This window comes from Triturus cristatus, chromosome 5_1 (genome assembly GCF_964204655.1).
Source record: "Triturus cristatus chromosome 5_1, aTriCri1.1, whole genome shotgun sequence".
In the NCBI taxonomy this organism is placed as follows: domain Eukaryota; kingdom Metazoa; phylum Chordata; class Amphibia; order Caudata; family Salamandridae; genus Triturus; species Triturus cristatus.
The window spans coordinates 322,151,775-322,176,956 of record NC_140587.1 but is presented as its reverse complement, the minus strand read 5'-3'; the positions used below and the strand labels follow the sequence as shown (position 1 = coordinate 322,176,956).

General features: G+C 48.0%; 1 protein-coding gene across 1 annotated transcript in view; it reads right to left on the bottom strand.

Moving 5' to 3' along the window:
• The window catches only part of SAMD12 (sterile alpha motif domain containing 12), a 1,313,302-nt gene extending 1,298,696 nt beyond the window's left edge, over nt 1-14,606 (bottom strand). Inside the window, exon 1 of the mRNA XM_085605063.1 lies at nt 14,445-14,606. Within this exon, the coding sequence (XP_085461189.1) occupies nt 14,445-14,457 (13 nt within the window). The 5' untranslated portion in view covers nt 14,458-14,606. The remainder of the gene's footprint in view (nt 1-14,444) is intronic.
• Between the last annotated feature and the right edge of the window lie 10,576 nt (nt 14,607-25,182).

Sequence of the window (25,182 nt, the reverse complement as noted above, 5' to 3'; positions counted from 1 at the left end):
ATGATACCTCTCCCATGTGCTTTGGTGCTCGGGGGCTGAGATATGCGCTCGAGCACCGAAAAATTAAAGTGAAATTATCCGATTGGCTCATTTCACTTTGCCCTTCTCTAAATTGACGTAATCGCGACACACACGTCTACCGTCATTCCTGAGGAAAAAAATAAAATAGGCTCAGGAACTGGGGGAGCTCTTACCCAGCTCCTGAGCCAATTTTAAAAGAAAGGATTTCTTCCCTCAGGTGCGAGGACGAACTGGAGCTGTCCTCAACACATTAGTCCCAGTGCAGAGGACGGTATGGAGCTGTCCTCTGTACATCTACCATGTCCCACTGAGTGGCCTACCATCAGGCCCTCCCTGACCCCAGCTACATCTGTGGACCCGCACCGCCTTGATAAATATACTTCCCTCATGCCCTTGCCAAAGTTTGGACTCCTTTTGGTTGACCTCCTCTCCCAGGGGTAGGGCCTCTTGGCAACCCTCCCCCGCTGCTGTGCCCTGGGGCCACTGCATCTCACCATAAGACATGGACCAAGTGACGGCTGCTACCGGGGGACCACTCTACAGTCATTCAGCCATGCAGTGGCCATGAGCCTGTCCTGGACCTACTCTGTCACCCCACCTGGAACACATCTACTTCTGGTGCCATCCACCCTACACCTCGCCTCCTTCTTGCAACACCCGGCGCTGCCTGGATGGAGGCAGTGTGACCACCTTGCCTGTGAACTCCTGGGATAGCGCATCCGGCCTTAGCCCTGCATACTAGCCCATGGGCCCTTGTGGTGAGTGCGCTACTGCCTGTGGGGCCAGGAATACCTCTTCAACCACATTTTGGGGTGTTGCCTTGTTGAGTGAGGCATCTTGTTTTCATCCTACTTCTGACTTGGGACTGCACCCGGCCAGAGCCTCATCCTACTCCCTGTGACAGTGGGCCCTGTGCTGAACTCTACTACCTACAGGGGCGGTTCCCCGCTGGCTGACCCCCCATACAACAACTGGGGGTCTCCTCTGGGGTGCCCGTCCTAGAGTTGGCCTGCTGACTGTTGTGGCCCTCCTTCTCACCACTCTGGGGTCACTTAGCCCACCACTTTGGACCGAGGGTTTAAAGACCGGCCAGCCGCTACTCAACAGGACGTGCCAGGACCCCTCATTTGGAACCTCCTACAGAGTCGTGGTCTGGACTCGGGCCCTCTCCCAGGGAGCACTGGTTTCCTCCTGCTAGAAGGCATACCTCTCCACACTCCTGTTCATCCCATTGCTCATGATGCCCCCATGGTCAGGGGGGCCCCCGGATAATCAGCCCAGGCCCCACAAGCTGTGATGCTTCTGTTTCAGAGTCCGGAGTCCACCTACACACAGTGCAACTTCACCCACTGCACTGGCCTGAAATGAAGGCGTGAACCTCACATAAGGACTGCCCTGCTGCAACTCTAGGCAATGTGGGGACAGATCGATGGCTTGCCCGGCGGGCTGTCCGGGTCTCGCTTGGGACACTACTCCGCCACTGGTCCCCCACATCCTGGGGGCACACTGCCGCCTGGTTGCCAGTTCCGAAAGACTGCCAGCCCCACCTCAGTGCTGAGGAGCACCTCTCCCCCACCCGTCTGGGGGCCCCTGTCCTGGAGACGCACCCCGGTAAATCCACTGGCAAGTCTTCTCACTAGCTGCTCTTTTTTGGAGGCAGTCTCCCAACACCATCCCATGACTCCCCTGTGGGGGGGTCACCAGCCACTGGGCCCGCTGCAGCCCCTTCCTGCCTGCAACAGGATTCCACTATGGAGCACATCCTGCAGGAGGTCACAGCAGTTGGCTGTCGTCTGGAAGGCATGGACTCTAAAATCTCTGACCTTACAGCCGAAACCAAGTCCATCCGCGCTGACATCACAGGCTTCCAGGACCAGGTAGAGGGAATGGAGCAGTGATTTATGGCTGTAGAGGGCTGCTTTAGGGTTACACATGGACCAGAAGCTCTTATACCTCAGGAACAAGATCATCGATCTGGAGGACAGAAGCTGCTGAGACAATGTTCTTTTCTTTGGTTTCCCGTAACGTGCCAAAGGAGTGGACATCAGGGATTTCCTCAAGGGTCTCCATCCCACAGTTCCATGCTTTAGCTTTCCTTCCCTCCTGGCTAGCCAACGGGCATGTCGCACGGGCAATCCGTGCTAGGACTCATCGGGACAGCTGCACCCGATCATCGCCTGCCTCCTCTGACATGAACTGTTGCGGAAGCTTCTAACTACAGCCCACTCACATGGCAAGTTTGATTTTGAGGGGCACGAAATCTGCATAGCCGCTGACTTTTCATGGGAGACCAATGACTAAAGGAAGCCCCAGCTTCGCCAAATGGACATCAAGTAAGGACTGTTCAAACCTGCCTGTATGTGGATCATGAAAAACGGCAGGTCCAAAGACTTCTTGGAACCGGACACCCAATTCCTTTTCCTGGAAGCGGTCACTGTCCATTCTATGGATTTTGCCCCCTTGGACTCACAGCCGGCCCCCTACTCCTCCACCATGCCTCCCTCTCCTGCCGCCTCTGGTGCCCTACACAACAATGTGGGTAGCACACCTGCGGTTTCCAAAAATTCATCCTTTTATTCAATCCATCAAAGTTAAATGTTGCGTGCTCACTGGCGAGGTGCTCATCCCGAACAGCACGTGATCAACTGAACAACATCATAATGAGACACCTTCAGGCCCCTAGCCTGTGGCAGAGCCTTTTTAGTTGCTTGTGCACTGGCAGGAACCAAGACTGGGGCAGAGATCTAGAGAGGCTGTCCCGATCCCAGGACAAGGATTTGGCCCTTAAGGCAGTGGCTGCTCTCACGCAGGACCAGGGCAGCAACAAATCCTAGTCTCCGCTTAAGCCCTCACAACCCGATGGCTGAGACATTCCTATCGCTGCATCGTTCATGCCTCCCTACCTTATACGCTTGGTGCCGTGGTACTTGACCTCCTAGCAACGGATGAATGAGTATCTTGTTGCATGCCTGTATTTCTCCTCAGTGCCGTTTGCATAGCCCAGTTATTTGCTGAATGTTTCTGAACGCTTTTTCTTTCTGTGTATCCGCATGCCCTAGAACCGCTCTATGCTGCGATGTATTTTGAAGTTTCATTCTGTTGGTATTGTTTGTGTGTGGGAGCTGCATCCCCAGCGGGCGGGATGCCCCAGGTTGATGGGCCTCCATTGCAGCCTTCCCTCCACTTCCTAGCCACTCACTGAGTCCCAAACCCACTTCCCCGCACCACCATTCCTCCACTTGATGGCCTCTCATGGCTCCCTACCCCACTGCTCCCGGGACACACTTGCTTGGCACATACTGCCTGACTGTCTTTGGCAGCACCCCTCCACGCCCATCCCTAGTCACTGGGAAGGTCTTTTAGTGTATGACCCAGCCTAAAGCCATCTTATCTTCCTCTGCAGTTTTATTCCCTTCCTGGTTTTCTATTATATGCCTTCTGCACTGCCCCTCTCTGTGGGTTCCAAGGAGCTGCAAGCCTAGAACCACAGACTATAGTCTCCGGTCTTCCCGGAGGCCTGCCCTAGGTTCAGCACCAATTTGTTTATTTCCCCTTCCCTTACTATTTTGACCCCCCCCCTCTGCATTTGGTGTGGAAATCGCAGAAATTACCGTTAGCATAAGCTGAAGCCATTTTGTTTGTGGCATCCATTTTAGTTAGCCATGTGCTTCTTCCGTCTTCACTGTTGCCTGCTTTTCTATTCTGCTTGAGCCATCTACTATAGTTCACTCTTTCAGTAAAGAGCCAGAGCACTGCGCATGCTCAGAAAGGCCTGTAGCTGCTAGAATGGCCCTGTCTTAGAGTGTAACTGTCAGGCTGTTTTAACGGATGTAAGCAGAAATGTCGCCACCCCCACTCTGTTGACCAAACAATTTTTGTATGCCCATGTTAGTCAATAACTATTCTTGTGTATGCCTGTACCTCCCCTTTGAGTCTCCATGCTGACTGTGCAACAAATGTATATATAAGGCCCATGGCCTGTGTATTCTATGGACTACCTCCAACAGTGGCCTGAGGGTACTGTATTGACGTAGTCCCACTCATGAGAGGTTAATAAATCTATTTCTTTGATACTACAGCTTCCGTGCCAATCTCTTCTTTGTTGTTTTAAGTACCAGTGGACAGATAAGGGAGAACCCCTGCACCGGTGGGCCTCTACAAAGGCTCATTTCCACATTGGCACCCCACACAGTGCCGCGTCAGAGGATCTCCCATACTGCTCCCTCCTCTCTCTTACATTCCCTTCTTTTCTTATCCTCCTTCTCTTCCTCCTCCCTCCCCCTTACCCTCCTTTCAATACACAGGTTACCCTTTGCCTCCTCGCACCCTACCCCTTAGGGTCTCCACTGCCTTTTGTCACGGTCTGGCCCACACCCTGCCCTAATGGCAAGTACTGGCCCCTCATCATACCCCTCTCTGCATGCCATCTCATGGAATGTCAGTGGGCTAACACACTATACGAAACGCAAGAAGGTGCTGTCCTACCTGCAGACATACCAAGTGGACATGGCCCTTTTGAGGAGACCCACCTCTCCAGCCTAGAATCCGAGAAGCGCCGTCGGGAATGGGTGGTAAGAGTAGTTCATAGCAGTTGCCCAGCAACAACGGAGCTGGGCTCTAGCTCCTCCAGCAACTGTGGAGTTCCGGTCCTCCTTTGCTGGTCCCTGACCATTCACCATCCTGAAGTCCTGGCCCGACCCAGGCACCCCCTGTGTTTTTGTCAAACTGAAGTTTGGGGAGCGGACGCTTTGTGTTGGTTCGGTGTACACTCTACAGGTCCTAACCATCTGTTTTTCCTCCAGCTCAACTGCCACCTCACGGAAATTGGGGGCTCCCAATACTTAATCTGGGGTGACTGGTACTTAGTGTGGGATGTGGTGCTGGACCACACCGGCCCTCTGGATGCCGCTAACAATGCAGACAGGGCCCTCCTGATCACGACTTGGTGGACTACTGGCAGCTCTCTCATCATGTGGACTGGGAGTATACCTTCTTATCACTCATACATGGTGTCCAATCCAGACCGGACTACTGTCTGGTTTTCCACCGGGTAGTGGCCATCACTCGGGAATTCCGGATCATGGAGACTGCACCCTCTGATCAGGCACCGGTCTTGCTTGTCCTGGCCCTCGGCCTTGCCTGTCCAGGCCGAAAGCCATGGCGCTTGAATATATCATGCTAAGGCACCCCCCAGGGTAAATCCCAACTTTGCTCCCATGTATCCACATACCTGGAAGACAAAAGGGTCTCGTTTCCTCAAACAGGGTTTTGTGGGCAGGGCAGTCACAAAGGTGACTATCTATAGACAACTTATGAGGGGTGCAGTTCTGGCCAAGGCGTAGAGAGTGACTCACCAGAAGGATCTGGAGGGTGAGATTGTGGCTCTCACACGCCTCTATATTGTAAAGCCCTCTTCCCCCACTCACCACCGCTGGATAAGGCCCATATTTACCTGAATGCACTGTTCACATCCAAAGCCAAATATGCACCACAGAGGTTTAAGGGTCGGCACTATGAAAAGGACGAGAAAGCGAGTCGCCTCCTGGCAGTCCAACTGCACTAACAGGAGGCTGCACTGTTCTTACCCGCGCACAAGACATAGTCAGTGAATTTGCAAAACTTCTACTGGACCCTATGCCCCGGCCAACACCACCTACCTGGAGGCCTTCTTTGATGATGTGCACTTTCCTAGTTTTAATAAGGCTTGTCAGGCCTTTACTTGATGGGGAAATCAGCAAGACCGAGATAGCACAATCCATCTCAAGACTCCCCTACCATAAAGCTCTCGGGAAGGACAGCTTCCCCGCAGAGTTCTACAAATGGGCAGGAGGGGACATCATCAACTCCCTCCATGATGCCTTCCGCGAATCCGGACAGTCAGGTTCCCTTGGCTCCATCTCTAACAGAGCAGTGATAACGGTCCTCGCCAAACCATGGAAGGATATCCTCCTATGTGGCAGCGACAGACCCATCTCCTTACTCAATGGGGACATAACACTGCTCGCGGGTGACCTGTCTCTGTGAGGTGATCTCGACCTTGGTCCACCACACGAAGGTGAGGTTTGTCCCAAGCTACTCCTCCAGGAACCACATCCGTACCCTCGCCCACACCCAATGGGCAGCTAATGACCTACCGGACATGGCTCTTTCCCTTTCCCTAGACACAAAGAAGGCGTTCAATAGGATTGGGTGGGGGTACCTCTTTGCAGCCTTGCGACGATTTGGTCTAGGAGAGGAATTTATTAAGAAGGTCCGCTGGCTTTAGGACTACCCTACTGCTCAGGTTAACTGCAACAGCTTCTTGTCAGATCCATTGCCCGATTGGGAAAAGGACTCACAAGGGCTGCCTGCTATTGCCCCTGCTGTTCCTCCTGGCCATGGACCCCTTGCGGCCACTCTTCATCAAGCCCCACTCATGTCTCTCTTCTAGAAGGGATGTCCGCAGTATATCTGTATGCGGATGACATACTCATCACGCTCATGGACCTTCATCGTTCTCTTCTGGCTCTGCTGGAAATCATCGCTGACTTTGAGGCACTGTCAGGTAATCGATTGATTTGGGACAAGAGCGCGGCACTGTCTCTTTTGCAAGTGACCACATGAGTAGCGATCCATTGCTATCTCTTCCGCTGGACACAGTCGCGTCTCAGGTCCCTGGGCATTCATGTCAACAGGGGTCTGGACTATTTGTTGGCAGGCAATCTCGATCCCCTAATCGCCCATATGAAATTAGACTTTGCAAAGTGGTCTCATCTTGGTCTATCCATGTGGGGGAGGGTACAGGCAGTACAAATGGTCATGCTTAGGCAGTTCACCTATGCCCTTGGCATGCTGCCTCGCTTGGTCCCACTGTCCACACTACACTCTGTGGATGCAGGAATTTGCTATTTTATCTGGGGGTCCTCCCGCACCCGCCTAGCCTATGCCAAACTCCTGGCATATCCCTCGTGTAGGTCAAACACTACGCCCTGGCCCTTCATCACTTCCAGGTGGCTTACATGCTTCCCGGGACATCAGACCCACCAGAGTGGGTTATCACAGAGCACACGCTACTGGCATGCCGGCACGGACTCGATCCTCTTTATAAGGGAGGCGCTCCTCCGTCATGCCCTGTCAACCCGATTGTGCAGGCCATGCTGAAATCCTGACGCAGAGCCAACCCCCTTTTTGGAGTGGACCCCCTCCTCCATGAGCATGCACCCTTTAGGGGCAAAGCCTGCCTGCGCATTGGAGAGGCGGTCTACGACTGGGAACCGTGGCATGCGGCTGGCATCAACAGCCCAGACCAGGTCATCGATGATGGTACCCTCAAGCCCTGCGAGGCACTCCGTGAGGAGTTCGGCCGACCACCTCAACAATCGTGGAGGTACCTTCAATTACAACACTGCCTTCCACAGTGTTTAGGAGTGCAATCCTGGGCCCTCCAACCCTCCCCTGTAGTTTCCTATTTCAGAAAATGGGGCCACTCCCTCAGGATAAGTCGGGTCTCTACGACCTTATGAACTGCCACCTTTTTTCCCTTCCTCTCCTCAACAACCTACGAGTCAAATGACTGAAGACGGAATATGAGGCATACAATTGGGCTGAACTCCTGTAGGTACTCGTCCGTTGAATTATGGAGGACCCATTGAAGTTCTGCCTCTTTAAGACACTGCATGATTGGCACTGGACCCCTGTGAAATTGTGAAAGGCAGGCCTGTTGATCCATGTGACCTACTGGCGTTGCCCTAATGCCTGCTGTGATCTATTGAACGTCCTCTGTGATTGCCCCTCAATCCAGCCCTTCTTGGATGCAGTGGGGACTACTTTGTCTGAGACGCTGATCAAGACCCCCTACCCTTGATCTTTTTATATGACATTGGGGACTCCCCAGACCTCTGGGACCTTCAGCGTCAACTGTTGCATACAGCCCTTGCCACATCCAAGATATGCATTCTTCGCCACTGGCGATTTCTCACGCCCCTTCCCATGAGGAGTTACTGGTGGCAGTATACCATGTGGCCTCCCATAAACGTATCATCTATAACGTCCAGGACAGAGCGGAGATCTTCCTCCAGATATGGTGTCCTTCCTCCGCAAATAGATTTTTGGCCCTACACATGACCCACTCCCCTCCGGACAATTCACCTGGAGGATGCGTTGAGGCTCGTCCATTGCTACTGACTGTAGGGCTCCCTTTGGGCGCCCCCCCACCCCCAAAACCTGCGGTCCTCTTTCACCTCCACCGCCTTCTCTTTCTTCACCTTCTCATCCTTCCTCTCTATTGCGCTCCCCTCCGCCTCCCCTTAGACACGTCCCGTTATAATCCCAAATGGGCCCCCATGCTTATGGCATGTCTCTGTAACATGGTCCCCCGCTTCCTGGGAAGATGTGGCCTCATTAGATAATATGTGCCCTGTATTGTGGTTTCTTTTGCTTCGTCTGGGCCTACAGAGATTCATGGCCGATGTGTATTGACTTTGTTGTCATTGTATTCACTGCCCTGTTACCTTCCCATCCGCTCCTCCCTCTGTTTTGCTATCCATTATTTTTTCAATAAAGAACTGCAACACAAAAAAGATTCTTTGAAGAGGTGCTGGCTGTGTAGAGGAGGTGGAGTGGGTAGTGATGGCATGACAAACATGTACCAGCCATTTTCTCAATGCTATATGTCACTTACTGTCTCTTTTCACCCCGAGCCCTGAGTTTTACATTGTTGTCATAGAGGTCAATGGTGTGCCTTGAGGGTGCATAGATGGCAGCGCTGCCACGTTTTCCAGTTCCATGCGTTATGGCTGCCCCAGTCCAGGGTTTTTCTTTGAAATCTGGGAATTGTAGTCTTGTTTATTCCATAATAAAAACAGGACTACCACGGATTATAATTGAACCCACCTATGTATACGACTGTAATGTTTATATGTCATGGTTGTACACCAGGGCGCTTACCTGTTTCTAATCATTGGAATGGTAATCTGCGACGCTATGAAACAATGCTCAAATGTGTCCAGCTGCTACCTGTATGTTTTAAAAACCAATAAAGATGTTTATTAAAAAAAACTGGACTACATTTCCCAGAATTCAAATGGAAAAAACTGGACTGGAGCTGCACATCACGCAAGGACCTGGGTAACTTGGCCGTTATGGGATGGGAGTGATCCAGGATAGTAAGCATTTTGCAACCTCTAATAATACCCCACCTCCTTTCTTCTCTCCACCAGGAACAATGCAGATTAGTGGAGAAGATGTTCCTGCCGCTTTACTTCCCAGCAGTTGAAGTAAGGACCCTTTCTCCACCTGGGACACAGGTTAAGTCACACATGGCCAAGCTGAAAGATGCAAGAGGTCAAGGCTGAGCTTGACAGGAAGTGGAGGCATGCTGCACCTGAGGCCTGTGCACAACCATTAAGGGGTGCCACTGGTGGACGGGCGCAGACATATTCAACAACAATGAGGTGAGTCGGACCTCAAGTGGCAAAAGTGTATCTGAGGTGACCCAACAAAGCAGTGATGCACAACCACCCGGAGGGCTCATCCATGAAAACCTAGAGTGGCCCACAGGATTTGCACAGCAGTTGGAGTGCTTTATTCTTACCAGCGTGAGGGCAAACTGACAGGCCACTCGGTGCACTGGGAAGAGAAACAGAAGTTGACTGTGCACGGAAGACGGTGGTGGTGATGCCCAGTGTCACGGAAACAAATACTTGAACCGTATAGCAGAGCACCTTCCGGAGATCCAAAGAGTTGGTGGAGTGACATTTTATGTACCATTGTACGCCATGCAAATGTGCACTAGCTGACTGTAATAAGATGCAAAAGATGGGCCTACACAGCCCCAGCATAACTGCTTGCATAAATATGCCTTCCTCAAGCCTGACAAACCAAGGGACTCCAAAGACAAAGCGATCAGGGTCCAGCGACGACCACCTTCACAGGATCAGTCACTGACCAAACTTCTAGCAGCAGTTAGAGAGTATAGACGTGCTTTGAAAAAAGAAATTGACTTGGTGTCCACAGAAGTGAATCTTATGATAACTGATTTTAGGACACTGTCAGAGGACTGGCACAAAAGAATGGGAAAAAAGACACCAAAGAAACCCTGGGTCTATTGAATTGGAAGAATGCGAATGGAGTGTTGTTTTTAAAGGACGGTTTCCCTCACCCACCCAAAGGTGGCATGCTTCATCATAGGGTAACTTTCTTGCACTATGAACCCAGTCATAGTGCAGGCTACAAACCCCTCTCTGAGAGGGAGGAGCTCAGAGATGTTTTGTGTGTGTACAAGAGGTATATAGCAGACCGGTTAGCCAAAGATTATGTGGATTCCATCAAGGCCCTTCAGGCCTCAGTGACACAAGATGGAGGATGCAAGGGTAGGGTATAACACAACAACATCTGGAACTCTGGAAAATGAAAGTGCTGAAACCCAAGGTCCTATCATCTTCCTTCTCAGTCAAGCAGATGCACAGAGCATCAGCCCGTTAGTGCCAACCTACTATATTTCAGGGACATAGATGCAATTGTGTAGGAAGCTAGACACAAAGAAATCATTACTTATAAGAATGCAAAGGAGTTACTGTTTCCTGATTTCAGCATGGCTGTTCAGAAACCAAGGAGAAGCTTCAAAGGAATGAAAGGGACACCCAGAGAGAGTAATGTGAAATACATGATGCTCTTCCCTGCTCGCCCGAGAGTAACTGCAGTAGGATAATCCTGGCATTTCTTGACACCAAAGGATGCCTGGGATGGTTGGAGGGATGGCGACGTACACTTGCAGGAAAAGGTGGCTCTCCATGTGGGAGGTGGGATGCTCTTACAAACCATAAAGTAACACCACCTGATGAAGTAGATTTTGCTGGGAAGTGTCAAGAATATAATGGACTCTGCTAGAGGGTGCCATGATGGACATCAGTGATTGCCGAAGAGCAGGCTGATCTCGACTTACAATCATGAGCTGGGGTCATTCATTATACTCTGGACACTCCCTCACTGGCAGCGGAGAGGAAGCATTAAGAGCCTACCCAAACCGATGCTGTGTCGGCAACCCCAGAGGTCCACTGTTACACTGAGAGGGACGGCATACACTTGTGTAATGCTTACTCGTATGAACTGAAAGGTTTGAACCTTTTTTCTACATACATGAATAGACGCTAAGCACATATCCATGGCAAAGTGGGGAGAGAAGTGAGAGGCTTTGTTGAACCCGGCATTTTGGAAGCTTGGTGTTAGCTAGGCTTTAGCAATACTAAATTGAACTTTTTACAAACTGGTGGGTAAACAGATGCTGTCATGGTGAATGGAGTTTTATCGACACCCTTCCTTCCCACTGAATCATGGTACCCGACAGAGTTGCCCATTATCGCCTCTGTTAGTCGCACTGACGGAGGAGCCTCCTGAATTCTGGTCTATGGGAGAATTAGGTTTTATTTGTTACAGAGATGCTATCGCTGCCTCTGCAATAAGACCCAATTAATTATAAGAGCTCTCTACAGAAAAATTGATATTGGCGGCAAGACACTTGACTGCTGCATCCAAAAACGTACACTGGTCAACGGAAAACTAGCTTCGCCGAATGCCTGTACGAGATTATCACTACAAGTTTGAGCTCTCCTCCCGTGACAAACTTTCTTACGTTTTTCTCCCTTACAGCCACAAAGCATGACAGGTACACAAGATGTGAGCTAACACTCCCTGGCACAACTTAACATCTAGCAAGACTTCTTGCCACCCATCACTGGATCGCAAGATCCCCTAATATCTGCCAAAGGATATGTATAAAGTAGGTCCTAATAAACTTGTGGGGCATTTTATATTACAGGCAGAGGGAGGGGACATACAGGTTTGTAGGTATAGACGCCTCCTTCTATAAAGTGACCCTGTGTAGGTTATATTTTCCCAGGTATAAATCTCCCTGATCTATTCAACTGTTTAGATACCTCAGGGTTTTTAAATACAAGTATACATTAATACACGTCTAATTAATGTAATGTTTTCCCATTGCTCAAAAGTTCCCTTTAGAACGGTACTCCATCAAGTTATGTAATGACAAAGATTAACTATTTTGGTGAATTCTATAAAGATGTGCCTGATAATACTGCATACTGAGGTGCAGAGTAAGTAAACATGGCTTCGGAGGGCTGTGTATTCAAGCATGAAAAGAATAGAAAATTCACTTGCCAAAATGTAGCAACATAAATCGGCGACTTTGGGGAGGTGTACTCTGCGAAACATTCACTACCCGGCCACTATTATACACAGGAAAATGGAATTTGTATCAGGGAGAACATTGTGAAACTATGACATTCCTAAATAAGGTATCAATATATGGAGAAACCTGCCAAAAAGAGTTGAAAAGCACTTACAAAGATGAGAACGGTGGAATTTCGATGTAAAAGTCAACAGGTTTAATGAGCAGACTTTCGGTCATGCTTACGAAGTTCAAGCAGCCCGGGGAGGGGGCAAGGTGTCTTGTCAGAGACAGCAGCAGCCAAGTATAGAATGCGAGTAAAAACAGCGCGGGAATTTGCAACGCGTTTGTGCTCCGTGACATTAGAGGGACGTGTGCTCCACACTAACTTGCTTGTTTGTGTGCAGCGTGCCACTGCTACCAATCAGGTTTCACAAGGTTAGAGCACTCCACAAAAGTTCACTCCTTCCGGTCTAGGCTGCTAAAACATGTGACATATCATACAAAGCATGTTTGTTTTCTCTAGACTTCAAGCGCTCACTAGCTAACCCGGACAGTAACACACGCAACTCTAGTTAACGTTTGTGAACAGAAAAATGTGAAAAATGTAGGCTGTTGGAAAATGCCTCATAGAAATGTGGGGGCAAAAGGCATGCCGCACAGGTAACCTAATAATTGGTAGGTGGGAGGTTCAATCACCGCCACTGGAATGTCCGAGTGACACTGAAGTGCATTGCTTAGATTGTTTTATGGGGGAGTGGCAGACTGACCCACCTTTAATAAGGCTGCTAGAGTGAAATGCCTTCTTTCTGTCACATACATGATTCTGGTGTTCCATGTTCCTACCAGACTGGCGCGTGGTCCTAACTGGACGTGTGTCTTTACAAAAATTGTGAACCGGAAGCATTTTGCAAATAATGCTGCCAAGTCAACACTTTGGCTGCTGGCACTGTTACACCCATAAGTACAAATGGAAATGCGACTCTACAAGCCCCATAACACTGTGACCATAAAAGCCAGGCCCATCAGCAGGTGTCAGACATGACATGGGAACTCCTGCCAGCTATGTCGATGCTGATAGGGCGCCAATATCTCAATACATGGGTTACATATAATATTATTATCAGATGTATTATTGAAGTATGTCAACACAAGCAAAGGCTACTGCACCCACACTGCATTGATGTGTTAAATGACACCAAAGGACTGGAGACAAGATGTTGTGGAACATCAAACAACCTGCTACCCCAGCCCTGCCCAACTTTGCAGATCCATGGTGGGGGGGGCGGGGGGCGTGCTGCTCCGGCCCAGGGTTGTTTTAATTTTACATTTTGGGTCTTGCAGTCTTGCTTATTACATTAGAAAAAAAACGACTACAAGTCCCCGAATTTCAAGGAAAAAACCTGGTCCAGAGCAGCACGTCAGCCATGGGCCTGGGAATTGTCGCAGCAGCTATATTACCATCATCAATAAAAGTTCTTTGCGCAGCACAAATAACCTCCAGAGAGACCGCACCTTATATGCGAGAGAAGCCAAACTCCAAAAGAATCAACATCCAGATTGTCAATCGCATTGCTCCACGTGAAACAATGAACTGGTACAACATGCAAGAGTTGGACAATGGATGTCAACACTTCAGCGCTGCCCTCTCACTTTCAGACATTATGTATGTATTGTATAGTCGTATTTGTGTAGAGAAATCCAGTCTGCGTAGCAGCGGACAGCTGAAACAAGCCACTACATTGTTCAAGTGACGTCGCCACCCATGGCATTTTATCAACTTCAACCACTGTTTCCCGTGCGATGCATGACTAAAAGATTATGGCCTAGCCAGGGTTGATTATTTAAAATAAACCTCCCTAAATCCTCTTTGCATAGTTGTAACAAAAATACCGATGGTTAAAAATCCACATATTTCCGTATAAGTTGTCTGCCGGCTGCCACGCGCATCGCACGATTAAAGGCACCTGCAGGGCAGATATTCTGAGGAGTCGTTGCTGTGTTATGATTGCATCTGCAGAGAACAGGGCGCTTGCTTGCTGTGTGCTCGCATCTTATCTGGGAATCTCACCCACTGACAGCAGCCCGTGCAGGTCTGTTCACCTTTCACTCTCACTCCAGCTGCCCCGTTCTCCCTTTGAACGCTTCAGCGGGCACCTGTGCGCGCGCTCCCTCTCCCCACCTGCCCCTCGCAGCCCAGGTGGGCAGGACCTATGAGCAAAAGGCAGCGCCCTGGCACAGGATGGTCAGCGCGCCTTACCTTCCACAGCCATTCTCTCAACTCGTGCTTAATTCAAACATAATTCTCCCAACGGCAGCACTGATCGCCCGTCGTCGCGTTCATGAGATTTCTGTGCTGATTCGGTGACAGGCTGCAAGCCCAGCCTGCAGCAGACATACGGTAACCAGGGAGCCTGCTGCCTTTTCACAGAGCAGCCTTGTGGGAAATGTAGTCTCGCGGAAGACGTGCGCTGCTGCATCGGAGACTGCAAGCCTCGTCTGGCATCCCGGCGTGTAACGAAGAGTTTCTCCTTACGTTAGTCTTTGGAACCCACGCTTTACATACGTCCTTGGGAGCCCCTAATTTTACATCACAGATCCCTCAGCTGGAAAGAGAACTACAGACCCCACCATGCAGCCATTCGCGTTCTTGGGTTTAGCAGAAATACACCTTGGAGGAATGTGCGGGCGCCACCTATTTGTTGGAGTCCACATGCTCCCGTCCAGTTTAAGGAACATGATACACCTGTCAGCATTCTAATGAGCAAAGTGCAGCTTTTATGCCCCTTGTTTTTCGACGCACGCTTCACTGGTCTCACACTCGTGCACATGATGTGTCTTTCCATTTTCAAACACTTCACGCGTTTTTCAAGAGAATGCTTCCGCGTTGCTATAAAAATCCGCTGTCCCACGGTTGTAAACGGGCGGATTTCGATCACATACAAGCCCACAATTTTTAGCATGCATAACCTCAGTACTGTTCTTACAGTAACCGAGCAGCTACTTGGGTTTTGTTATTTGTCCCATCAGCACCAGTTGCGTTACAGAGGGACACATTCATTTTTCTTAGGCATGGGAAAGATTAAGTGATTTACCCAGAATCAAAGGCTGTTGAGCGTCCTTCGCAAGACTCAAACCCGTTTCCCCAGCTTCAGGTCGACGGCTTTAGCCGTTAGGCCACATCCTCATATATTAGAACTAGTTCTGTCAACCATGGCAACATTTTAGAAGAGAGAAGTGGGAGGTTAAAAAATAATAATCGGGAGAATGTATTTCTCCCATCGACTTCTATTGACGCCTGAATTGGGTCTAATGGCCTGTTTGGGACTTGCAAGTGTGCTGCTGCAGGATCTGATATCAGGAATACAAATAATTGTTTTTCCTCACCTGTCAGGAGCATGGCAGGGAGATCGAGAGTGACAAACATTGTGTGCACTGGTCTGCAGGAGCAGGTTCAGTGGCGGCTGGTGACATTTGAAAGTGGTAGGCGTAAAACAATTGTGGTAGTTCACTGTTGCGAGCGAGTTTAGCGGGCGAGCCTGAACCACCTACAGGGGTTCGGGGGGGGGTTCTTTTCCCTCAGAAACAATTTTGAAAAATGAGTGGGCAAATGGTGCATTTTCAGGCAAATTTGAGAAAGCAGGAAGGTGTCAACCACTCTGAGGTCTGATGACAAGGCACCAGAGCGAGACAGCAGGCAAAGCACTGCAGACAGTACGTGTCCTTGACCAAACCACCTTAAACAGGCAGCTCGAACATGATGTCACCCACTCTGTGGCACAATACTGCATCACTGCTAGAGAGACTCAGCATTTGGTTTTTAGCTGGGGTCTATGGCACATCCCAGCCATTACATGTATCCCTACTTGCACACATTTATTGATTCATATCACCCTCCTGTATCCCATTACCTCTGTGCCTAACTACACCTCACAACTGATCCTTTTTTGCATGCCTGTGCCTGGTGCCATTTTCTTCTCTTTTTGCAATCACAAAAGCAATCAATTTCTCTACATTCCCACAATAATCCGTATTAAAACTAAATTATCAGTTACAAAAAGACACGCTTTCATAATTACATCATCACAATTCATATAAGCAAAAACGTGTTACAGTTCATAAAATTTTTGTATAAACCACTTTAACACTCTTATTATAAGGAAAGAAGGATAGTTATAAGGTTGCTTCTTGTCAAGCAATGGTCTGTACACCATTTTTTTCACGAATATTAAGCGTCCTTACTGATAGAGAAAAGACACGTCGATCTCAGCTGTTTTTTTTTATTTTTTACTACAAGTCAGGTTTGTTTTGGGAACAGCACAGGCCTTACCGAGATATTCGACATCAAAAGTACAGCGCTTAGAAAGAGACGCCCCTAATAATTATGGCACTGTCAAGCTATAATCTTTTAAGTACGAGCGACGTGTACAGGATTTTTCCTAATCTCGACATCAAGAAAAATCCTCACTTTTTGAAAAGGCAGAGGTGGTAGCAAATTACTTAGGAAAAAGGTAAACATAACTCAAATGTCTGGGGTAAAGAAAGGGAATTCACTTCTCTTTTCATCCACATTTCAACTGCAAGGTGAAAATCAATTTGGAAAGAAACACACATCCCCTTACATGCAGAATACCCTAAATGGTGGGACTCTGAACTACCAGGCATACCTGACAGAGTTCGACTGTTCACAAAAAATATCTCTAATGTTTGTCTTCCTCGCCCCTGCGCGCGCTTGAGGCAGCTGCATAACTCGAAGTATGCAGTGTTACTAGTACAGGTTTCTCTCAACTCAGAGCACAACGAGAAAGATTTTCTGTTGGCACTTGCGAGAGCCTTTCTAGCAAAACAACAAGCACTATCGTGTGAGATTGAGTGTGTGTGCAATATAATGGAGAGCACGGGGCCACAGGGTTAAATAAAATAACGGATGTAAAATCGAGCGACATACTTTTCCGTGCTCTTATAACCCCGCTGATCCCACATGGTCAGAATATTGTATAGAAGTGGAGTGGAGATAAGAATGAATGAGGGACGATTGTGTGTATGTAATAGGGCGGATCTAGCGATACAGTCTATAAGGCCAAAAAGAGGGGGGTTCCAGAACAGTAGGTGATGCAATCTCCCTCCATACTTTCACCCCAGACCATGCTTTGGGATGGATACATTTTCTTTGTTCCAGCCCCAGTGAGAATGCGCAAGAGACGGGGACATATTTCCAGTAAAGCAGGATTTCCTACACAGCAAGAAGTATTTATTCAAGCAGCAAACTGCCAAAAAGAGCAATAAATTCGTCACACGTTGTCAGACTTTGTTGAAATTTAAAAGGTGCACATTACTTATTTTAGCGAAAAGTTGAGAAGGGAAGAGGGCCGGGGTCCCGTGCTCTTCAAACAGCCAGGAACAGCCGCGACGTCACTGCCAACCCCTCTGACGCTGCTCCAGCAGCGCCGGGATTGGCTGATGGCAGGGATACTGCCTGCCCATTAGGAGACTGGGGGCTGCGGCATGAAGCAACCCTCGGTCTGTTAAGGGGAAGGCTAGTGCGCATGTTCGGGCTGATCGTAGAAATTACAAGCCCAAAAACGAACATGCGCACTTACTGTGGCAGTTGTCTAGTGCGCTGCTGTCACTCACTCCCCGAGTGCTGCTGCAGCCCCGCCCTCACCCCCTCCCACCCCCTTCAGCGAGCGTCCCTCCTTCTACTTCTCCAACGCTAATTCCAATCAGGAGTCCTGATTGGAATTAATAGCGCCAGAGAAGTAGAACGATTAAACAAAGAATTTGAATGGGGCCGTGGCATTGGTGGGTCAACGCCCAAGCGCCCCCAATGGACGAACCGCCACTGATGCAGGTTACTGGCAGTGCATAATCCGAGTCACACAAGACAAGTCCCTGTCAGCTGAAATCCGCCGATGAATTTCACCACGCAATGTATCCATGAGGCAAGGCACCTCCCTACACATCAAAATATCAAAAATACAGTCATTTAAATAAAGTGTCATGAAGGCTGTCAACAACTCGAACATTACAGAGAAGTGCAAAATCAAAATTATTCTAAGTCCCAAGGGGGCAGCAAAATCGAGAGAGAATCAGGCAGCATTCCTCACAGCATCTAGGTCTTCAGCAAAGCCTTCTGGCTCACCCTCAAAATCAGGTGTTTTATACATTATATTTGCGCAAATGGTATCAACAGAACTGCAAAATCACTGTGGTGTGGTGGAAAACGTAACTTTTTCAGCAAATCAGAGCACAATTCTTAATAAACGTAACATTGCCTTAGCACCTAAGCACTATCTCATTGCATGAATAATAGTTCTATCCCTTCTATACTAATGCCATCTGAATATGTTGCAAGAAATTAGAAACATAAACAATACCGTGCTAAATGAATGAACAGGTACAGTGAACCAGAGGAAGGACATTAAGGTTATATTGGGAATTTGTGACTAAGCCAGGGAAAATTAATCGAAAGCAGCTTAAACAATGACAATGGATTTAAATCATTATATTTCAGCTTGACTGTGTGCTGCAGAAATTGAGAGGAGAAACATTGGCACAGGGGAAGCCATTTTGAATAAAATGGATGACAGACTGTGTTAGACCTGGAATCCCTGGCGTTGGTTTCCCCAGTCTTTTTCCTCTGACTCCTACATTTTTGCTGTGTGCTGGATTTTGTTTTTACTGGTCTAGATGCTTTGGGCACTTTGCCACTGCTGATCAGTGCCAAAGTGCAAGTACTCCCTCTGTAAATTGTGAATATGAATTCGTGTTTCCATGATTGGCTTTTTGACTTACTACTAAGTCCCTAGTATAGTGCATTGTATGTGTCAAGGGCCTGTAAGTCAAATGCCGCTAGAGTGCCTGCAGCACTGATTGTGCCACAAACACAAGCAGTCTTTCCAAGGGGTCTCAGGTCTGCCACTACAGTGTCTGCACACAGTCCCTAATGCCATGTCGACCTGGCAAGTGCACCCACTTGCCAGGCCCTAACCTTCCCTTTTATTGCATGTGAGTCACCCCTAAAGTAGGCCCAAGTTACCCCTGCGGGCGGGGTGCAGTGTATGTGAAAGGTAGGACATATACTGGTGTGTGTGACGTGTTCTGATAGTGAAATACAGTGTATTTCGTCTTTCACTATTGAGAGGCTATCTGTCCTATAAGATAAAATGGAAGTTTATTTATAACATTTTATAAGTATAACTTCCCAATGGGACAAGATAGAAATGTGGAGTTTAGTATGCCAGAACTCAGAATATAAAAATGCATCTTTTAGTAAAGATGATTTTTATATTGTGTGTTTGAAAATATCACCTTTTAATAAATGGGTATTTTCTTGCTTAGCCAACCTGTGTACCTCTGCTGATTTGTGGAATGACTGTCTGGCTTTGGAGTGACAAGGGCTGGGGATGTGCATTCACTGTACGGTGAAGCCGTCCCCCTGGCTCACCGGGGTCAGATTTTACCACCTATCCTAGAGACTTCCTCATTAGATTAAATCCTCATCGTGGGAAAGCTCATTGCCCTGTGCTCTCCCCAGAAGCTATGGCCACAGACCGAGCAGGTACGTGCCCCATGTGCTATCAGACCTATCCTATCATCCTGAATCGATCGGTGGGTGGCCATGTCATAAAGGAGGTAGCGTCTAAAAAGACAATAAATTCTCCCCCCTCAAATGCCTACTTTTAAATGCGAGGTCACTGGTCAAACACAGCACGGAATGTGCATTACTGCTTGCTGAACATAACATCAAGCTGGCCCTCATAATGGAAACCTGGTTTGACAATACCTCAGGACCCGATCTAGTTAAAGTAATACCGCTGGGCTTTCTCTGCTATTCACATGACAGACCCATCAGGAGAGGTGGGGGGGCTGGCGGTTATTTACCATGACTCATTGGAACCCTCCTTTCTCCCAGCCTCAAACGCTGCTTGCGAAGCCCTGGCGTTCAGTGTACGCACTTTAAACCATGATACATTTAAGCGAATTCTTCTCTATCGCCCTCCTGGTCCCGGACTCGAGTTTCTGGAATCCATTGAGACACCACTAGAAGATGGACTATGCTCACATTTTTTTACTGTAATGGGGGATTTCAATTTCTATCTGGATGATTATCAAGACCCAGATACAGTAACGCTGTGCCAAGTGATGAGTGGGGGGATCTCAAGCAGAGGGTAGAAGGTCCTACCCATGCAGCAGGGCATACTCTGAATGGGATCAATTCTAATCATCCCAATTTGATTTGTACAGCAGTGCTGCCGCTCCCGTGGACAGATCACTCTACCATTCTATTCAAAGTGGCACAGATAACACACCCCCAAGGTAAATTTGAGCCTCAGGGATAAGATAGCCACTAGGGTCTGGAAAGATATAAACAGCATAAGCTAGGAAACCTACTTAAAGAGACTGTTCATTATCTACCGGAGGAAATTGATGATGCAACTGCGGCCTACATGGAATGGGTCGAGGCAGCTTGCAATAAACCTGCCCCGGTAAAATGATGGGCTCCTAAACGGATCCATCCATCAGCTCCTTGGTACTCGGATGAACTAAAAGTTAAAAAACTAGACTGTAAAAGGCTAAAGCGACTTTCAAGAAGTGGTTGCCGTAAGACCGACAAAGAGGCCTATTGAAAAAGCCTCTCTCTCTGCAAGAGACTACTTCAGGACACCAAAAAGAGCAGATAAATTTTGCTAAATCCTCCTCCAAAGAACTCTTTAAAACAATCGTTAAACTTGAAGCTCTGAACTGTGCGAAAGTCTTGCCACAGCTTTTCAGTTAAAGGTGGAGGCTATATTTTCATCTTTTGCGCTCACACAAGTGAATGATAATCGAGACTCTTCCATGATGGAGCCCAAGGGGTTAAAGAGAACATTAACGCTAGACAGCTTCTCTCCTCTGGATACACAAGACTTGATTAAAATCCCGATGTCTACTCAACCAGGTTCTCTGTTGGATCCATGCCTGGCTGACGTGATAAAGCTAATTCCAGAAACCATTGTGGCAGCTCTCTCTCCTTTATTCAATCACATTTTTAAAATGGGATATTTTCTGAAGAAATGGAAAATGGCATCCATTCTACCCTTGCTTAAAAAACAGAACCCGGACCCCAAAGACCCGTACAACTATAGACCTATCTCCCGCCTCCCACTTACCACGAAAATGATCGAGAAAGCCTTGAACGTGCAACTCAGTCGTTTCCTGCAGACCAACAACATCTTAGATCCAACGCAGTTTGGTTTCAGAGCGGAACACAGCACCGAACTGGCCTTGATCAAGTCCACCGAGGAGGTTAGAGAGGCCTTGGATCAAGGAGGCGCCGCGATTTTGATCATGTTAGATCTCTCGGCGGCCTTCGATACGGTCCATCTTGAGTCTTGATCTTGATGGACTGGCTATCAGAAAACGGAGTTCAAGGCACAGCCTGGAACCTCCTTAAATCATTCCTTACCGACAGATTACAATCAGTGGATCTGGACAAGGCTAGGTCCAATCCTTTCTCCTTGCCATATGGGGTACCCCAGTGGTCCTCCCGAAGTCCCACACTTTTTAATGTGTACGTGTCACCGCTGGGAACCCTGATAAGAACATTCGGGTTCAAACTGACGTCCTATGCGGATGACATGCAAATAGTACTGTCTCTTCAGCGGGGCCAGGAATTGGAAACTGGTAGGAAATGTCATGACTGCATGAAAGTTATCTCGGGTTGGATGGCATCCAACTGCTTGAGACTGAATTCCGGGAAAACTGAAGTCATCATTTTCGGGAATAACATTAATATTTGGACACCAGAATGTTGGTCTAGTGAACTGGGAACGCTTCCAGAACCAGCTGAAAAGGTGAAGACCTTGGGGGTGATTGTTGACAAGAAACTCACTTTTGAAGACCAGACCAACGGGGTGGTCTCCTCCATGTTTTTTTTGTCCTCAGAATTCTGAGGAAAAAAAAGTATCTTCTTTCTGAAGATAGCCTGAGGACTGCAGCGTCTGTTTCTGCCAAGGAGAGGACAAATACTTTGCTGTGTGCTGTGTGCTGTATATCCTGCTTATAGAAGATCTCCAAGGGCTTGAAGTACAGCTTGCCTCCTGTTCTGAAGTCTCAGGGACACAAAGACTTCACCACCAGCTCCGCTGAACTTCCTTGCTGGGTGTTCTGGCCTGCCAAGAGGTGCCTGTCCCTGTGTTGGGCCTCTGCAGGTTGTTCCTTCTGCTGAGAGCTGGGAATAGAGAATCAACTACAGAAGCATGAAGCATCCACACCCGTTTCCGATGCAACACCTCCGTGTGCAAAGAATTTCCACGCATTGCCATTGTGTCACTGAAGAAACCGATGCAGCTTCTGCCCGCGGCTGGAGAAATCTCCACACTACGAGTCTTGTGCACCGATCTCCAAAGTCCGGGACCACCTCACCGATTCCGACGGAGGCCCTGCTGTGCGACTGCATGAACCAACGCATAATGGGACCGCGGCTGGAGAGATCAATGCAGCACCGTTGTCGCTGCAGCATCGGGGACCGACGCATCCCTGAATATCCAGGCATCGCAGCAGGGTGCCAAGTCTACAGAAATGTGGGGCCGCAGTAGGAAACCGACGCATCACCTCCCTGCGCAGTAAGAAACTGATGCATCACCTTGTCTTCAGTAAGGAACCAATGCATCACCTCCCCTGCGTGGCAGAATGGAACCAACGCATCACCTACCCAGGAACAAGGAACTGACGCATCACCTTCCCTGTGCGCAAGGAACCAACGCATCACCTTCCCTGCTGCTGTTTTTACTTATGATTTTGACACATTCAAAACGTTGAAAGTGTTGCATCTATAGTTTGCTATAGATAGACTGTTTTTACTTTTTTTAAATCATATCTGGAGAACTGTATGTTGAATTTGTGTTGTTTTTTGGTCATGTTTGATTTAGATAAAGATTACTTATTTTTCTAAACTGGTGTAATGTCCATTTGTAGTGTTTTCACTGTATTACTGTATGTGTGCACAAATGCTTTACACACTGCCTCTGAGATAAGCCTGTCTGCTCATGCCAAGCTACCAAGGGGGTGAGCAGGGAATGTCTAGGGCATAACTCCCTTACCCTGACTAGAAGCAAGGGTCCTTACTTGGATAAAGGTGCAAACCATTGCCAACGAGAGACCCCCATTTCTAACAGACCCTAATTGAGGCCTGTATAAGAAGGGTCAGGAAAATACACTTCTGAATGTCATAGGAAATGTTTTTTAAAGAAATCTGCACAATATTGTAATTGTATTTATATAGCTGCTACTACACCTGACAAGGTATTGAAGTGCTTTTTGGAGAGTAGCTCACTACTTCAGAACCAAAAACAGATTTGTGGTGGATTAGTATAGGCACATATAAGTTATTAATTTGAACAGTGGACATGAGAGTTAGTTGAACTGAATAGGATAAAGTAGGGGTAGAGGAGGGAAGAGTGTAAAAGGCGCTTTTTGGGTATCAGTGTATACATGTCGAATTATGTGTAAAACCACATTTTGCACATTGTTGTTAATGCACGAATACTCAAATGCATAAAAATCTCCTAAAGTACCCAAGCTGGTGGGTAGCAAGATCATCTTGTAGAATTCAGGGGGTGCAGATCCTTACAATATTAAACGTTTCTGGAGAAGTTTCTGTTTGTGTGTAACTATAAATTTTGTTTTTTTGCCTTCTAGGCAACTGCCTTTTTTGTGGTCCTTTGATCCAGACTCCATCTGGGTCTACTTGTATTCATGTACTACAGTTTTGGAATCCTGCCTTGAAGGCCTTCAATGTTAAGATCCCAGTAATAGAGTATTTCATGTTTCAGATGATGTGGTGTCTGGGCCCTCTCAATTTGGGCAGAGGAGTTCCTTTGTCTTCTTAACCCAACTGGCGTTAACAACGGATACCAGCAAGAAGGGTTGGGCAACATTTCATAGTTTCAGATACATCCCAGAGAATATAGATATTTCTAGAAATGGATTCTTCAAATCTTCTAATTGGAGGGAGCTGAAAAAAATCTGAAATCTCTTCAATTTCTTTTCAGAAAGATACTGAAATCACACATATTGAGCAGAATAGACAAATCAATAGTAAAGAGGCAGTTTGGAAAAGGACCATCCTCCCTCAGTGTTCTAGTTTAGATGATTTACAATTGGTCGGAGAGCAGTCAGCTGTCGGAGCATTGCATATGAAGGGTAAAGACAATCAAGTCACAGATTCTTTAAGCAGAATGATTCCCTTTTCCCAGAATCTGAGACTCTACTCCTAGACTTTCAAGGGTATTTCTCGAAGGTTTGTTAATCCGAAAATAGACCTTTTTGCAGATTGCCTCAAAAGTCTTCTGCTACAGTTTTATTCAAGGTTTGAGAGCCCCCTGGCCCTCGGGCTGAATGCATTAGTAGCAAAATGGTCAGAGAAGCTGTTGTATGTGTTTCCTCCCATCAATCAATCAATTAAGGATTTGTAAAGAGTGGCAAATCATCCGTGAGGGTCTCAAGACACTGGAGATGCCGCTTGCTTCGTGATGAACTGTTCTTTCGAACAGCCAGGACTTGAGTCCTTTCCTTAATGGCTGGAGTGATGGGGTGGTCCTGAGGTGCAAGGGAAAGTTGTTCAACGCTTTGGCTGCCAGGTGTGAGAGAGAGCGTCCTCCGCTGTTGCTTCGGATGATAAGAACGGTGTCTACAAAGAAGAGGGAGGCAGATCGTACGTGTCTGACTGGTTGGTGGAAGGTCAGGCATCTGTTGATGAAAACAGGTCCTTTGTTGTGCAGGGCTTTGTATGCTTGTGTCAATATCTTAGACTGGCATTTCTTCTGAATTGGGAGCCAGTGCCGCTGCTTGAGGTGGGGTGCGATGCGGGTATGTCCCATTGCTCTAATTCTTCATCTTCTAGCACAGATCAAGAAGCCAGGGGCAGAGGTAATTCTGGTCTGTCTGAACTGGCCAAGGAGGCACTTGTTTGTACTTCTGTGAGAGATGTTAGTGGGTCAGGTATGGTTTGTTTC